The sequence below is a fragment of the Macrobrachium nipponense genome, chromosome 19, assembly GCF_015104395.2.
Source record: "Macrobrachium nipponense isolate FS-2020 chromosome 19, ASM1510439v2, whole genome shotgun sequence".
Lineage (NCBI taxonomy): Eukaryota > Metazoa > Arthropoda > Malacostraca > Decapoda > Palaemonidae > Macrobrachium > Macrobrachium nipponense.
Window position 1 is genome coordinate 6,155,055 of NC_061088.1, and position 14,870 is coordinate 6,169,924.

At 33.2% G+C, this 14,870-nt stretch overlaps 1 protein-coding gene across 1 annotated transcript; it reads left to right on the forward strand.

The window, feature by feature from the left end:
* The first annotated feature begins 8,281 nt into the window (after positions 1 to 8,281).
* LOC135212455 (uncharacterized) lies at positions 8,282 to 12,295 on the forward strand. The gene is made up of 3 exons (XM_064245859.1): positions 8,282 to 8,328; positions 10,520 to 10,647; positions 11,919 to 12,295. Exons 1-3 carry the CDS (start codon positions 8,317 to 8,319, stop codon positions 12,082 to 12,084), a joined length of 306 nt encoding a protein of 101 aa, XP_064101929.1. The 5' UTR covers positions 8,282 to 8,316; the 3' UTR covers positions 12,085 to 12,295.
* Positions 12,296 to 14,870: the final 2,575 nt, after the last annotated feature.

A 14,870-nucleotide genomic window follows, 5' to 3' on the forward strand; every position in this document is an offset into this window, starting at 1 on the left:
GTGGTTAGGTAAAAACTAATAACTAATAGGAACAGAGGTTTGGTAAAAAACTAATAACTAATAACTATTGGTTACTATGGTTTAGAGAACTGATAACTAATAGTTACAATGGTTTGAGAGAAACTATTTGCATTTTTACCCATTGCAAATTTTTGTGTTTTGTGTTTATTCATTTGAAGTGATTTTTATGTTTCTTTTTATTTTATATTCTGTGTGATTAATACTTTTGAAATTTTGCAATTTTCTACATTTTTCTGCATTTTCATTTGCATTCACAATTTAATTGACTTAGTTATTTTCATTGCTTAATCATTGCACATTTAATCAAATTTAACACTTGTGAATTAATTTGCATTTACTTAGAATTCTTTTCAAGTTTTATTATTGTTCAGCACTTGTGAATTAATTTCCAAATTTCAATTATTGCCAAGCACTTTAGAATTTTGATTGAATTAATTTTCTTAAATTTTGTGATAAATTAATTTTGATTTACTTTTACTTAATTGATTCAAGAATTAATTAAACTTTACATTGTTTTCAAGTAACAGTAATTTTCCCTGATATTGTGAATTTCACTTATAAATTTTGAGTTTAATAAAAAATTTTTGTATTTAAAATTTTTATAATTGTTTTCATTTCTAACCAGTATATTTGCATTTGATTTTATTGATGTTAGGTAGAAACATAGAGTGGCGATTGATCTGTTTTCCTTCAATTAACTTCAAGTGACTTAGAACCAGGGAAGTACTTAGACTTCTGAAATCAGGGAAATACTTAAACTTTTAAAGTTGTTGATGGAGTGATGCCTTTTGATTAATTTAATTACTTACAAGATTACCTCACACCTGTTTTTATGAACTTAGTCTGATTTTCTGTAATACTGGTAAGTTGTTAAGTGATCACTGTTGCCTTTAGAGTATTCAGTCGTTTTGTACCTGTGATGAGGGTTCAGGTGTCTGGCTTTTGTGAGGTAACAATAAATGAATGGTAAGTGTAGTGACCAGATACTTGGCACTTCGTCACATTATATATATATATATAAAATCTTGATATATAAACTTATTATATATGAAATATATATGTACATATATTTATATATATTATAGATAGTAGATATATATATATATATATATATATATATATATATATACATACATATATATATAGATATATATATATATATATATATATATATATATATATATATATATATCATTTATATATATATAGATATATATATATATATATATATCATATATATATGTATATGTCATATATACATATTATATATATATATATATATATATATATATATATATATATATATATATATATATATATATATATATATATATATATATATATATATATATCTTATATATATATATATATATATATATATATATATATATATATATATTATATATATCTATATATATATATATATATATATATATATATATATATCTATATATATATATATATATATATATATATTGACTGGTAAAAGTGTTCTGTAAAACAACAGAATTCCATCTAATAAAAGGAGCCCATAAAAACACCAAAATGTAGAGAGCAAAAGTACTATATTTCAGAGACTGCTGTCTCTCTCTTCAGGTATATGAATGAGAAAAGTTTACAGAAAGGTGGTATTTATACCAAGAGATTCGTCCACAAGTAAGCCAATTTAGGTCACCCCCGTTGATAATCTTCCTTTAATCTTCTTAAGCGTTGGTTGAATGAACACTGCGTCGACGATGTCCGAGGTCCAATTCCCTTTTGAGATGTTCATTACCTGCTTCTCTTTTATTAAGGCCGATTCCATCATTTGACTCTTGTACCGGCAGTTGCTGCTATAAATTCACACGTGACATATTCCAGTTTATTCTATGGTTATGTTCATTTATATGATTGAAAATAGCCGAGTTCTGTTGTCCATACCTAACTGACCGTTTGTGTTGTATTAATCTCTGGGGAAGTGATTTACCTGTAAATCCGATGTAAGATTGGTCACAGTCCTGGCATGGGATCTCATATACCCCAGAGGTCTTTGGGCGATGTCTTTTGTTGGACGTTAATCAGGGATTTGGCTAAGGTATTTGGGTAGGTAAATGCAAAAGGGTGGATTTCCCAGGGTGTGAGTTACTCTCTAATCGTCTCCAGGTGGGAATTTTTATTTTATTGTTGGGTGTGTCTCTGGTCTTGTCTTTAGGGGGTGGTCGGTAGAAAATTACGTTTGCTTTTGAATTGCTTTCTCAATTATATGGTCAGGATACTTTAAAGATTCGCAAGCAACTTTCATCTTTAAAGTATCCTGACCATATAATTGAGAAAGCAATTCAAAAAGCAAAACGTAATTTTCTACCGACCCCCTAAAGACAAGACCAGAGACACACCCAACAATAAAATAAAAATTCCCCACCTGGAGACGATTAAGAGAGTAACTCACACCCTTGGGAAATCCAACCCTTTTGCATTTACCTACCCAAATACCTTAGCCAAATCCCTGATTAACGTCCAACAAAAGACATCGCCAAAGACTCTGGGGTATATGAGATCCCATGCCAGGACTGTGACAATCTTACATCGGATTTACAGGTAAATCACTTCCCCAGAGATTAATACAACACAAACGGTCAGTTAGGTATGGACAACAGAACTCGGCTATTTTCAACCATATAAATGAACATAACCATAGAATAAACTGGAATATGTCACGTGTAATTTATAGCAGCAACTGCCGGTACAAGAGTCAAATGATGGAATCGGCCTTAATAAAAGAGAAGCAGGTAATGAACATCTCAAAAGGGAAGTTGGACCTCGGACATCGTCGACGCAGTGTTCATTCAACCAACGCTTAAGTAAGATTAAAGGAAGATTATCAACGGGGGTGACCTAAATTGGCTTACTTGTGGACGAATCTCTGGTATAAATACCACCTTTCTGTAAAACTTTTCTCATTCATATGAAGAGAGAGACAGCAGTCTCTGAAATATAGTACTTTTCTCTCTACATTTTGGTGTTTTTATGGGCTCCTTTTATTAGATATATATATATATATATATATATATATATATATAGTTAGATATATATATATATATATATATATATATATATATATATATATATATATAGATATATATATATATATACACATACATATATATATATATATATATATATATATATATATATATATATATATAAACTACATACTATCCTTGACTTTACATTTAACCTTTGGCTAGAATTCCAGTGAAAAAATGCTCAGATAAAGCAATATGTAAATATTACACATTTTCATTTTCAGAATAGAAACCGCAAATAGAGACTAGGCAAGCATTTCAACCAATAGCTTTTTGTTACTATTATGGCAACAATCGGCCTATGCCCTGAGCAAGGTAAGGTGTGATCTTTTTATGCTTAGTGCCTTATTACTTCAATGATTTTGTTTGAGTTTTTCTATGGTAAGTAATAATCTTCAACAAATGCAACTGACTTTATTTTTTGAAATTGTGTATTATTAAATTGTTTTTTTTTTTTTTTTTTGTTTTTTTTTTTTTTTTTAATATAAATGATTCCCCCCCCCCGAAAAAAAAAAAGAACCTTTGGTATAATCAGAATTTGTTCAAATGAAAGAACCTTAAATAATTCCCCCCCCCCCCCCCCCCCCCGAAAAAAAAAGAAAAAAACCTTTGTATAATCAGAATTTGTTCGAATGAAAGAACCTTAAATATTTCCCCCCCCCCCCCCATGGGAAAAAACACCTTTAGATTATTCAGAATGTGTTTAAGGAATAAAAACCTTAAATAACTCCCCCCCCCCCACACGAAAAAAAAAAACGTTTGGATTATTTAGAATTTTGGTCAAGGATAAAAACTTGAATGATTTAAAAAAAAAAAAAAAAAAACCCGGCCTATGGTTTATTCAGAATTGGTCAAGGAATAAAACCTTAAATAATTTCCACCCACCCCCCCGAAAAAAAACCCACTTTTGGTTTATTCAGAATTTGGTCAAGGAATAAAACCTTAAATAATTTTTAAAAAACACCTTTGGTTTATTCTGAATTTGGTCAAGTAATAAAACCTTCAATAATCCCCCCCCCCACACAAAAAAAAACCACCTTTGGTTTATTCAGAATCGGGTTAAGGAACTAAAACCTATTAACAGACAACCCATCTCCTCCAATATTGTCTATATCTACAAAAAGATTTAAAAAAAACTTAGTCATTAATCCATATTAAAACCTGTAAGATAAATTAAAAAGTTACTTGTACACACGAACAAACAAAAATAATACCTGATAAAAACAAGAAAAAAGAGAGAGAGAAAAAAAGGAAAGGTGTACCCCAAGGGAAGAATCTCTCTCCTTAGACCTTTTTTTTCTCATCATTGTTGCCAAATCATCCTGTCCAGATAACCTCGAATTCACTTTGACCTTTCGTATTAGACTCTTCCTCGATTTCCCCGGCCAAGGGTATTTTTTCATGTTGGTAACAGCGGGCGTTTTGCCGACGCGGCATAATAATAATAATAATAATATCCTTCGCGTGTTTGGAGTAAGGAATTTTTATCTGTTTGTTCCGCGTGTCTGCTATAGAATTCTCTAAAAGGATGAGGTGGAATGGGGAAGTATTTTAGTATTATTATTATTATTATTATTATTATTATTATTATTATTATTATTATTATTATTATTATTATTATTATTATTATTATTATTATTATTTTCTTTCATTTTTATTGCTACCAATATATCATCTTTCAAATAATTACTATGCCAGATTATCATATATATATATATATATATATATATATATATATATATATATATATATATATATATATATATAATGATATCTGACATAGCATTATTTGAAAGATGATAAAATGATGGTAGTAGTATGAAGATAATAATAATAATAATAATAATAATAATAATAATAATAATAATAATAATAATAATAAATAATAATAATAATGATAATAATAATAATAATAATAATAATAATAATAATAATATAATAATAATAATAATATTAATTAATAATAATTTTTTGTACCAAATCTGGCATAAGAATTATTTGAAAGATGATAAAATGATAGTGATAAAAATGAAAGAAAATAATATGTATATGTTTATATATATATATATATATATATATATATATATATATATATATATATATATATAGTATATAATATATATATGGAGAGCAACCCAGTACGAAAAAAAGAAACAGAAATAAAGAATAAATCAGATAAGACAAATAACAAACAAAAAGTAGTTAACTAACACAACTAAAATTAAAAGACTCGGATGACCTTCTCGTTTAGAAGACTATTTCTATATAAGGTCACGTCAGGTCACAATATATCGACTGAGGTCACGACACATCTACCATTATCTCACTCTCATCGCGATATCGTCACGCAAAAGTGTTATATTCCAGTCCACCAAAGTAAGAAATCTAGTGGGTCACGTTTTTTTTTTCTTTTTGCAAGATCTCCATGAGATACAATTGGCACGAGGAGGTAAATTGTGACTTCCTGATTTGGTATGTATATTATGAGATGCTTTCTACTGTTTAAAAACCCGTGTGTTCCTTTTAGTTCCTTCATTTATATGTTTGCTCTCTCTCTCTCTCTCTGTTTCTCTGTCTGTCTGTCTGTCTGTCTGTCTGTCTGTCTGTCTGTCTGTCTGTCTGTCTGTCTCTCTCTCTCTCTCTCTCTCTCTCTTTGTAAGAACTCTCACATGCGAACACACACATACACACGTCGATCTATCGATCTATATACAAACACACGCACACATATATACATATACACATATATATGTATACATAAAGCTGAAATAAGTATAAATGTGTATGCATGTATACATACACCCTCAACCTGAATACATTCTACAACAGCCCTGAAGCTTAAAGCATTACCATGTCAGCAATACTTCTAATTCAAAACAGATTTGCTCGACAAATCTTTGCACATGCACATACAAATTCTCTTATTTTTTAAAGTGCTAAATTAGGTACCTTAAAAAAAGCCTTCAGAATTAAAAAAATCTTCAGAATTGAAAAAACAAAACTTCAGAATAAAAAAAAACCTTCAGAATAAAAAAAAAAACTTCAGAATAAAAAAACCCTCAGAATTTAAAAAATCTTCAGAATTATAAAGCACCAGATTAAAAAAAACTTTAGAATTAAAAAAAAACCTTCAGAATAAAAAACCCTTCAGAATTAAGAAAACTTCAGAATTAAAAAAAACCTTCTGAATTAAAAAAAATATTCAGAATTAAAAAAAAAAAATCTTCAGAATAAAAAATCTTCAGAATTAAAAAAAAGAAGTAACCTTCAGAAAAAAACGACCCACCTTCCACTGGAGGAGGTTGAAAGTAGCTGCAGATATCTGGACCAGAAAGTCGTCTGTCTTCATTTGCCAAAGGACTGACTTCAATCTGGCAAGTCAAGGAGAAGGAAAGCCTGAGTAGAAAAATTAAATAGGATGAAATAAAATAAAATAAAATAAAACTTCTAAGTACATTACCTTGATACAAGATAATGATAGGATTGAAATAAAAATAAAAATTAAAATAAACTTCTAAGTACATTACCTTGATACAAGATAATGATATTCTCTATTTATAATTATAGTAAGTTTAATAGGACTCTTATTACTCACAATGGAATAATAAATAAAAATGATCATTATTATATTGCAAACTGAGATAGAATCACGATTTTTCTTCATTTATGTTTATAATGAATAAAAAACCTAAGACTTAAGATGGGAGGTTTTTAAGAATTATTATTATTATTATTATTATTATTATTATTATTATTATTATTATTATTATTATTATTATTATTATTATTATTATTATTATTATTATTATTGCAAAGGAAGAACAACAAGTGAAAACGAACAACCACTAAGGCCTTAGTTACCTAAAGGTGAGATAATGATTTTCATTATTATAATCATGATAGATGAGACAAGCCTCTTATGAGTTAAAATGGAATCAGTTTTTAAGAAATATTATCATTACTATTATTATTATTGCAGACGGTGAAGGAACAGGCTTATAAACCCTAAATTGTCACTATTTATTATCATAATGAGCAGAAATTAATATGGAATTAACTTTTTATGATTTAAAAATTAATATTTTACAATAAAATGACATAATAACTATTTCCATCTAATATTAGTATGATAGTCGTTATTATTAAAAAGTCTTTCCTAAGCGTAGAGAATAGAGAATGAAAAAAAGGAATAAATGACATTTAATAAACATATAAATATTATTTACACCCGAAAACATCACGTCTCAATGTTGATAACTGAATGCTCTAAAAAATACGATATTTACGAAAGTGAAATATCTAAACGAATGATATTCTATATTCTATAGTCGGAATGTTTAATGTAAGATTTTTTCGGACTGTTTAGATATATATATATATATATATATATATATATATATATATATATATATATATATATATATATATATATATATATATAACACACACATTATTTTTTCAAATTAAACTCACGTGACTGTTTATAATGTTCACATTTATTACGCCACAAATATCTTAATATCTAAACCACTGTATCCATATTTTTAATCACCCAATTTTAGTATATTGAAATCAGTTTCGTTACCCCCCCGGCCCCCCCCCGCCCCCCTCTCTCTCCTCTCCTCTCTCTGTCTCTCTATCTCTCTCTCTGCTCTCTCTCTCTTCTCGTTTTCTAAATACGATGATCAATACTTGGCATGGTGACGATGTTAGAAATTAATGCGGAATACCTCTTATGGTTGCTTTACAAGAGAGAGAGAGAGAGAGAGAGAGAGAGAGAGAGAGAGAGTCGAGGAGGAAGGCCGAGAGGTCCCCAGGGAAAAGCAAGGTCACTCACGCCGTTTGAGCAAAATGCTTTTAAGAGGTGTGGTAGACGGGAAGGATTTGCCCCCTGGACTTGACCTAGCTGGAGGATATTGTCCCCCCATCCCCCCTCTCGCCCCCCAACCCCCCGGGTGGGCGGTTTAGGTTTTAGAGTCTAGGGTTAGGAGAGAGAGAGTGAGAGAGAGAGAGAGAGAGAGAGAGAGCCGCCCCTCAGTGTGGGGTCACTTTTGAGGTTGCTATGCTCTGGCGAGGTGTTGAGCATGAGGGAGACGGGGGGAGGGGAGGAGGAAGGGAGGGGGGGGATGTGGGGGGGGGGTGTTGAGAGGAAGTTTTCGTGAGTAAGTGGCCCTATAAAAGGTGGTGGGAAACGAACTTCCCTCGTCAGACTTACGACAGAGACGCCACGATGAAGTTTACCGTGAGTATGGAGAGGAATTCTCTAAGAAATTGGAATTCTCGTCAAAACGATAAGTTGAATTTGCATTATTTTTTTAATTCTCACGAATTCTTAGGATTTTTACTGGGATTATCAGTGAGAATTATAGATAAATCAGCTCTAAATATATATGCATAGTTCTCTAGGAATTCTCAGGAATTCTTAAGATTCTTACCGGGAATGTTAGCTAGCTAGATAAACCTAGTAATAGACAAATTTGCATGGCTCTAGAAGAATTCTCATAAATTCTTAAAGTATTTTACTGGGAATATTAGCTAGAATGATAGATAAATCAGCTCTAAATATATATATATGCATAGTTCTCTAGGAATCCTCAGGAATTCTTAGAATTTTTGCTGGGAATATTAGCTAGAAAGATAAATAAATAAACTCTTAAATATATATATGCACAGTTCTCTAGGAATTCTCAGGAATTCTTAGGGTTTTGCTGGGAATGTTAGTGAGAATTATAGATAAATCAGCTCTGAATATATTTGCATAGTTCTCTAGGAATTCTCAGGAATTCCTGGAATTTTGCTAGGAATATTAGTGAGAATTATAGATAAATCAGCTCTAAATATATATACATAGTTCCCAAGCAATTCTCAGGAATTCTTAGGATTTTTGCTGGGAATGTTAGTGAGAATTATAGATAAATCATCTCTAAATATATGTGCATAGTTCTCTAGGAATCTCAGGAATTCTTATGATTTTTGCTGGAACGTTAGTGAGAATTACAGACAAATCAGCTCTAAATATATTTGCGCAGGAATTATCAGGAATTCCTAGGAATGCTGGTGGGAATATTAACGAGAATGAAAGACAAATCAACTCCAAATATACCTATATGGATAGTTCTCTAGGAATTCTCAGGAATAGGATTCGGAGTTAATTCTGGGATTATTGGCAAGAATGCTGGATAAACCGTGCTCTAAATAAATTCCCATAGGTGTAAGAATTTATGCTGGGAATTTTAGCAAGAATGGTAGATGAGCCTAGCACTAGATAAAGTTGCATTGTTCTCCAATAATTCTTTGGAACGGAAATAGGAATTTTGCTGGGAATATTAGAAAGAATGCTAGATAAGTTTATCTGTAAATAAATTTGCATAGCACTCTAAGAATTCTCAGGAAAGAAATTAGGAATTTAAGGTGGGTATTGGCAAGAATGCTAGATAAGTCTAGCTCTAAAAAATTTGTATAGTTCTCTAGGAATTCTCAGGAATTAGCTTAAGAGTTTTGCTGGGAATAATAATTATCTCTAAAGTGATTGTGATAGTTCTTAAATAATTCCCAGGAATGGGGTTAGGAATTATGCTGGGAATATTAATGAGAATGCTAGATAATCCTAGCTCTAAATGAATTTGCATACTTCTTAAAGAATTCCTAGGAATGGTGTTAGGAATTGTGCTGGGAATATCAATGAGAATGCTAGATGATCTTAACTCTAAATAAATATGCATAATTCTCTTGGAATTCTCAGGAATTGGCCTAGGAATTGTGCTGGGAATATTAATGAGAATACTAGATAAGCTTACTTCTAAATAAATTTGCACAGTTCTCTAGGAATAATCAGGAATGAAATAAGGAATTTATGCTGGGAATATTAGCCAGAATGCTATATAAACCAGCGAAAATGCTATATAAATCCAGCTCTGAATAAAAGATGAAATTAAGAAAGATATTGATATCAGAATTATATTCTTTCCTATACTAAAGGGAAAAGTGAAGATGAGGTTCTGACGAAACCAGCAAGATAAATGAAATGTAGAATAAAATCTATAATTTATCCTAAAACATATAAAGGGATAAATACTCTCTTTTTTTTATTTTTCCTGCTAACAAAAACCAGAACACCTCAAGTTAAAGGTGAGTGTAAAAGTCACCATAATCTTGAATGCAATCTGATCCAACTGCCTTTCCATTCTTATCCCCTTTATCAAATTGCTTTTCCAGCTGGTGACAGCGAATCTAGAAAAAATGTACTCAAAACAAGACAAATGAACTATAAAATTAAATTAACAGATTATCTTGATATAAAAGAAGGGATAAATAGTTATTTTTTCCACGGAACAAGAGCACAAACACCTCATACCAGAAGTGAGAGTAAAGCCAATCGGATCCCACTGCATTCCCACGTTTATCCTTTTTTGTTTTTTTGTTTTCCCTTCCAGCTGGTTTTCCTGTTGGGCGTGGTCGCCTTGTCTACTGGACGACCAGATTCCATCTTCGATTTCGATCTGGACGACTTCGGTCACAGCCAAGAGATCGATGATGATCATGTGATCACCGGGTCTTACACGTAAGTCCCTTTTCGTAGCTAAGCGGTCACTACGTATTTGCCTTACGTGGCATTTATATTCTTTTCAGATTAGTCTTACGTGACAAAAATGTCATTTTTAAAATTGCTATTTTACAGCTTGCATGACAGTCATGCTCTTTTGAAATCATTCTTACATGAGGGTGATATTCATTTAAAATTTCTCTTACACAGCAGTAAAATTCGTTCAAAATTGGTCTTGCAGTTTTGCACGGATGTAATATTCTTTCAAAATAAGTCTTGCATAACATTAATAGTCTTTTGATATTAGTCTTTCGTGACAGTAATATTCCTTTAAAATTAGTCTGGCGTGACTTTAATATTCCTTTAGAATTAGTCTTACGTTGCACTGATATTCCTTTAATACTACAGTTTATTTCCTGAGTATTACAAGACCTGAATAATATTGTTTTGAATAGAAGTTTGTTCACAGGGGTTTACATCAATGATTGTTCAGGTGAACACCAATTCGTACACTGGGCATCAAAGCAGTGAACATCCTAATGAACTAAGTTTGTTCATGGGGTCTTAGCTGTTGTGTGAGGTCTTAAATTTGAAAGTTTATCCTTGGGGCATTTCCCAAAATGTCCTAGGATCTTATGTAATTGTCTTTTTGAGCTTAGGGCGTCCTACAAACATGTCATTTTTTCCAATTCTTCCAAAAATGTCCCAGGGCCTTACGTCACTGTCATTTCGAGCTATGGGCTTACCTAGGGGGTCTCACAAACTTCCAAAAATGTCCCAGGGTCTAACGTAACTGTCACTTTGAGCTATAGGCTTGCCTAGGAGCATTTCGAGCTATGGGCCTTGCCTAGGGGGTTCCACAAACCTGTCAATCTTTCCAATTCTTCCAAAAATATCCCAGGGTTATCCGTAACTGTCATTTTGAGCTATGGGCTTGCCTAGGGGGTCCCCACAAAATTCCAAAAATATCCCAGGGTCTTATGTCACTGTCACTTTGAGCTATGGGCTTGCCTGAGGTGGGGGGGGGGGGGGGGGGGGGTTGTCCCACAAACTTCTACCTTCCTTCCTAAGACCTGTTTTTTTTTTTTTTTTTTTTTTTTATCTGAGGGACCAGAAAGTGACCAGGAGCATGTGCAGGGGGTATAAGGATGGGGAAAAGCACCCGACGGTACAAAGAACTCGATATCCTTCGCGGAGGAAACAGCAACAACAACTTTCTAATCCCCTTTTAAAGAACGACCTTAAAATTCAATCATCACCTCTCTCTCTCTCTCTCTCTCTCTCTTCAGGTGGACAGCTCCTGACGGGACCCAGTTCTTCGTCAGGTACATCGCCGACGACGACGGCTATCGGGTACTCGACTCCAACGCCATCCCCGTGAGTCCCTTCGGTCTGAGGGCTAACGGGCAGCAGGGGTCCTTCTTCAGGTCATCTGAGGAACTCTTCGATGACTGAGAACTTCTTCGGTAGGATTCCTGCAGTAGGATTTCCAGTCGGTCACGTACTCTAGACTGTCGGAAAGTGGCCTCCTAGACTGCATCAACATCCTTTCACCCTCTCATGTTTATTTATGTCATATTCATCCATTATGGCGAACCGTTCAAAAGGTTGTCATTTTGTGAAGATGGCAACTCACTATTGGTCACGTTTATTCACCCTATGCAAACCACTCGATATCTGTAAAGAAAAACAAAGAAAAAAAAATAAGAAGACAACAAAATAAAAGAAAAATGTTGACGATAATCAAGATATCATTCCTTTCCTACAAGCGCAATATTTGACAAGGATTAAACAGAATGAGGTATTTACCGTCAAGTCGTGAAGTAGTCTGATTATAACGTTTCCCTTATTAACTACTAATTATCTAGGTCCTAAAACATTTAAAACCCCATCTACGTATCTAGACGGTGAAACATATATTGAACGGAAGCCTGTAGCTAAATGCATGTATACCTTCCAGGGATGAGGTAGAAAGTATTCCATGCTCTATATTATAGCTATTCTAATTCATTTAAAGGCATGATAAAGATATTGCCAGTTTTCCCTAAGATTACCCATAAACAAACAAAGAAAAGAGACCGTCGGTATATTTTGACCAAATAAATTCACCAGAAAGATTTTTCTCCTTCACTTCATCTGTTCTTATCTCCTCCTACGGGCTGCTCTATGAGCAAGAGACCGTACTGGCATAGGGGCAGCTTAATCTCAATCAACAACAACATCCTAACTCTTTATCAGACCTGTCAGATGGTGACCTATATCCCCTTCACTTGCTCCCTCATTTGCACTCAAACATGATTTAGTATTCTCATCCCTTAGTCTTTCTCAGCTAGAAAAAAAAAGAAAAAAAAATTGAAGAGGTTCTGCAGGGAAATTCACTGCTGCTGTTAACTTTGTGGCGATCGTATTTTGAGGTCGATGTTATAATCCTTATCTCTCTTCTGCGATCTACTGCTCGTTTTGGGAAAAGGGGAAATGTTATTCTCAAAACTGCGTATTCCTTCAAGTTTTTTTCACCCTGCATGTTCCCGAGAGATTTAGTAGTAAGTTAGATGTTTATCTTGAACGTGGCCAGAATTAAGACTTTCCCCAAGAAGTAACAGTCTTCAAGAAACACTTCTGACATTAATGAAGAAAAAAAAAGAAAAAAAAAAGTTCTGTGATTTGCCTTTGTTGCAGTTCAGTGAACTGTTTTCAAAATCCGTTAATTTTAGGCGAAATGTTACTTAGAGCGAATGTTGCGAACACGCTTCTAGGATTTGCCTTCTCATCTTGATTTATCTGATGCACGAAACTCGACAGTGGAAAGGAACTATGTCTTCGTGTTAAAGAGTTAACTTTGGAAACCTGATGAATCCTTTTTAACACCCTCTCTCTCTCTCTCTCTCTCTCTCTCTCTCTCTCTCTCTCTCTCTCTCTCTCTCTCTCTCTCTCTCTCTCTCTCTCTCTCTGCTTGAATTTTTGCGTATATGTGAAAGGTTCCCCCAACTTGCCCTGAAGTATGACTGTTCTTGTGTTATTGTTTGTTGATATGGTGTTTTCACGTTGCATGGAACCAGTTGTTATTCAGCAAAGGGACCAACGGGTTTACGTGACTACCGAACCACGTCGAGAGTGAACGTCTATCACCAGAAACACACATTACTGATACCTCAGTGGAATGCCCTGACTTTTTGTTATACCCACAAATCCACTATGAATTAAAAAATCGAGCCATCCAACCACATCTATGAATCACTCTGTTTATGGAAAATATGTAACCTTTCATTGTACTCCCCTTCCTTGACTTAGTTTATCTATTCTGATGGTTTTCCAATTGAGAGATTTTTTCTAAAGACAAGACCCAGTAAGGAATCGAATGCTGTGTTCATTTGACCTACAACAGGTCTTTTGAGAGAATACTCTTTGTTTGTTTGTATGGTCTTTTTACGTTGCATGGAACCAGTGGTTATTCAGCAACAGGACTAACGGCTTTACGTGACTTCCGAATCACGGCGAGAGTGAACTTCTATCACCAGAAATACACATCTCTCACTCCTCAATGGACCTTTGAAGGAATAAAACTCGAAAGCTTTGTGGGAGGATTTTTTGGTTAACCCGAGGGTTACCCTGGCGGTAGATTTTCAAGTTATCAAAAAAAAAAAAAAAAAAAAGCAAAATTATACCAATACCACTGTAACAAATAATTATTGGTGTATCTTTGTGGCCTTGTGACAACAAGAACTCTTGCTCCTACAGCTGCCTGCACGGATAACCAGTGAAACCAAATTAAAACGCTGTTTTCACTGGAGTATATTTGACCAGCAACTCATGACTATTGGTAACAAATAATTGTCTGTCAGATGCCTTGCATTACTTACATTTTAGGTTTATCAAGAAGGTATAAGAATGGAAAATAAATAATGATGAAGCTGACCTGAGTGTAGTTTAAGCCTAATCTAGACTTCACAGGCTCAGCCCCTCAGGGACCTCAAGTTACAAGCTAAGCCTTCTGGTAAAAAACTAACACGAAGGATTACAGGATTATCCCTGGAGGAATACTTGTCTGGAAGTAAAGAGGATTAAAGGAAAGGAATGGTTAGGAAATAGTGGGCAGACACGCCCACTAGCTGACAAGTAGCAAGGTGATAATTAACTTTTAGATTGGCCGAATGAATCATACTAGCTTGCTGTTAGAACTACATACGGTTTACCGAAACCGTTAGAACAACAAAAGTCTATTGAACTCTATAACTGAATAT

What these genes read in the sequence shown, in the direction of transcription:
- LOC135212455 (XM_064245859.1), top strand. An exon ending in GTGATCACCGGGTCTTACAC is followed by an intron (nt 10,648 to 11,918) that starts GTAAGTCCCTTT and finishes CTCTCTCTTCAG; the next exon opens with GTGGACAGCTCCTGACGGGA.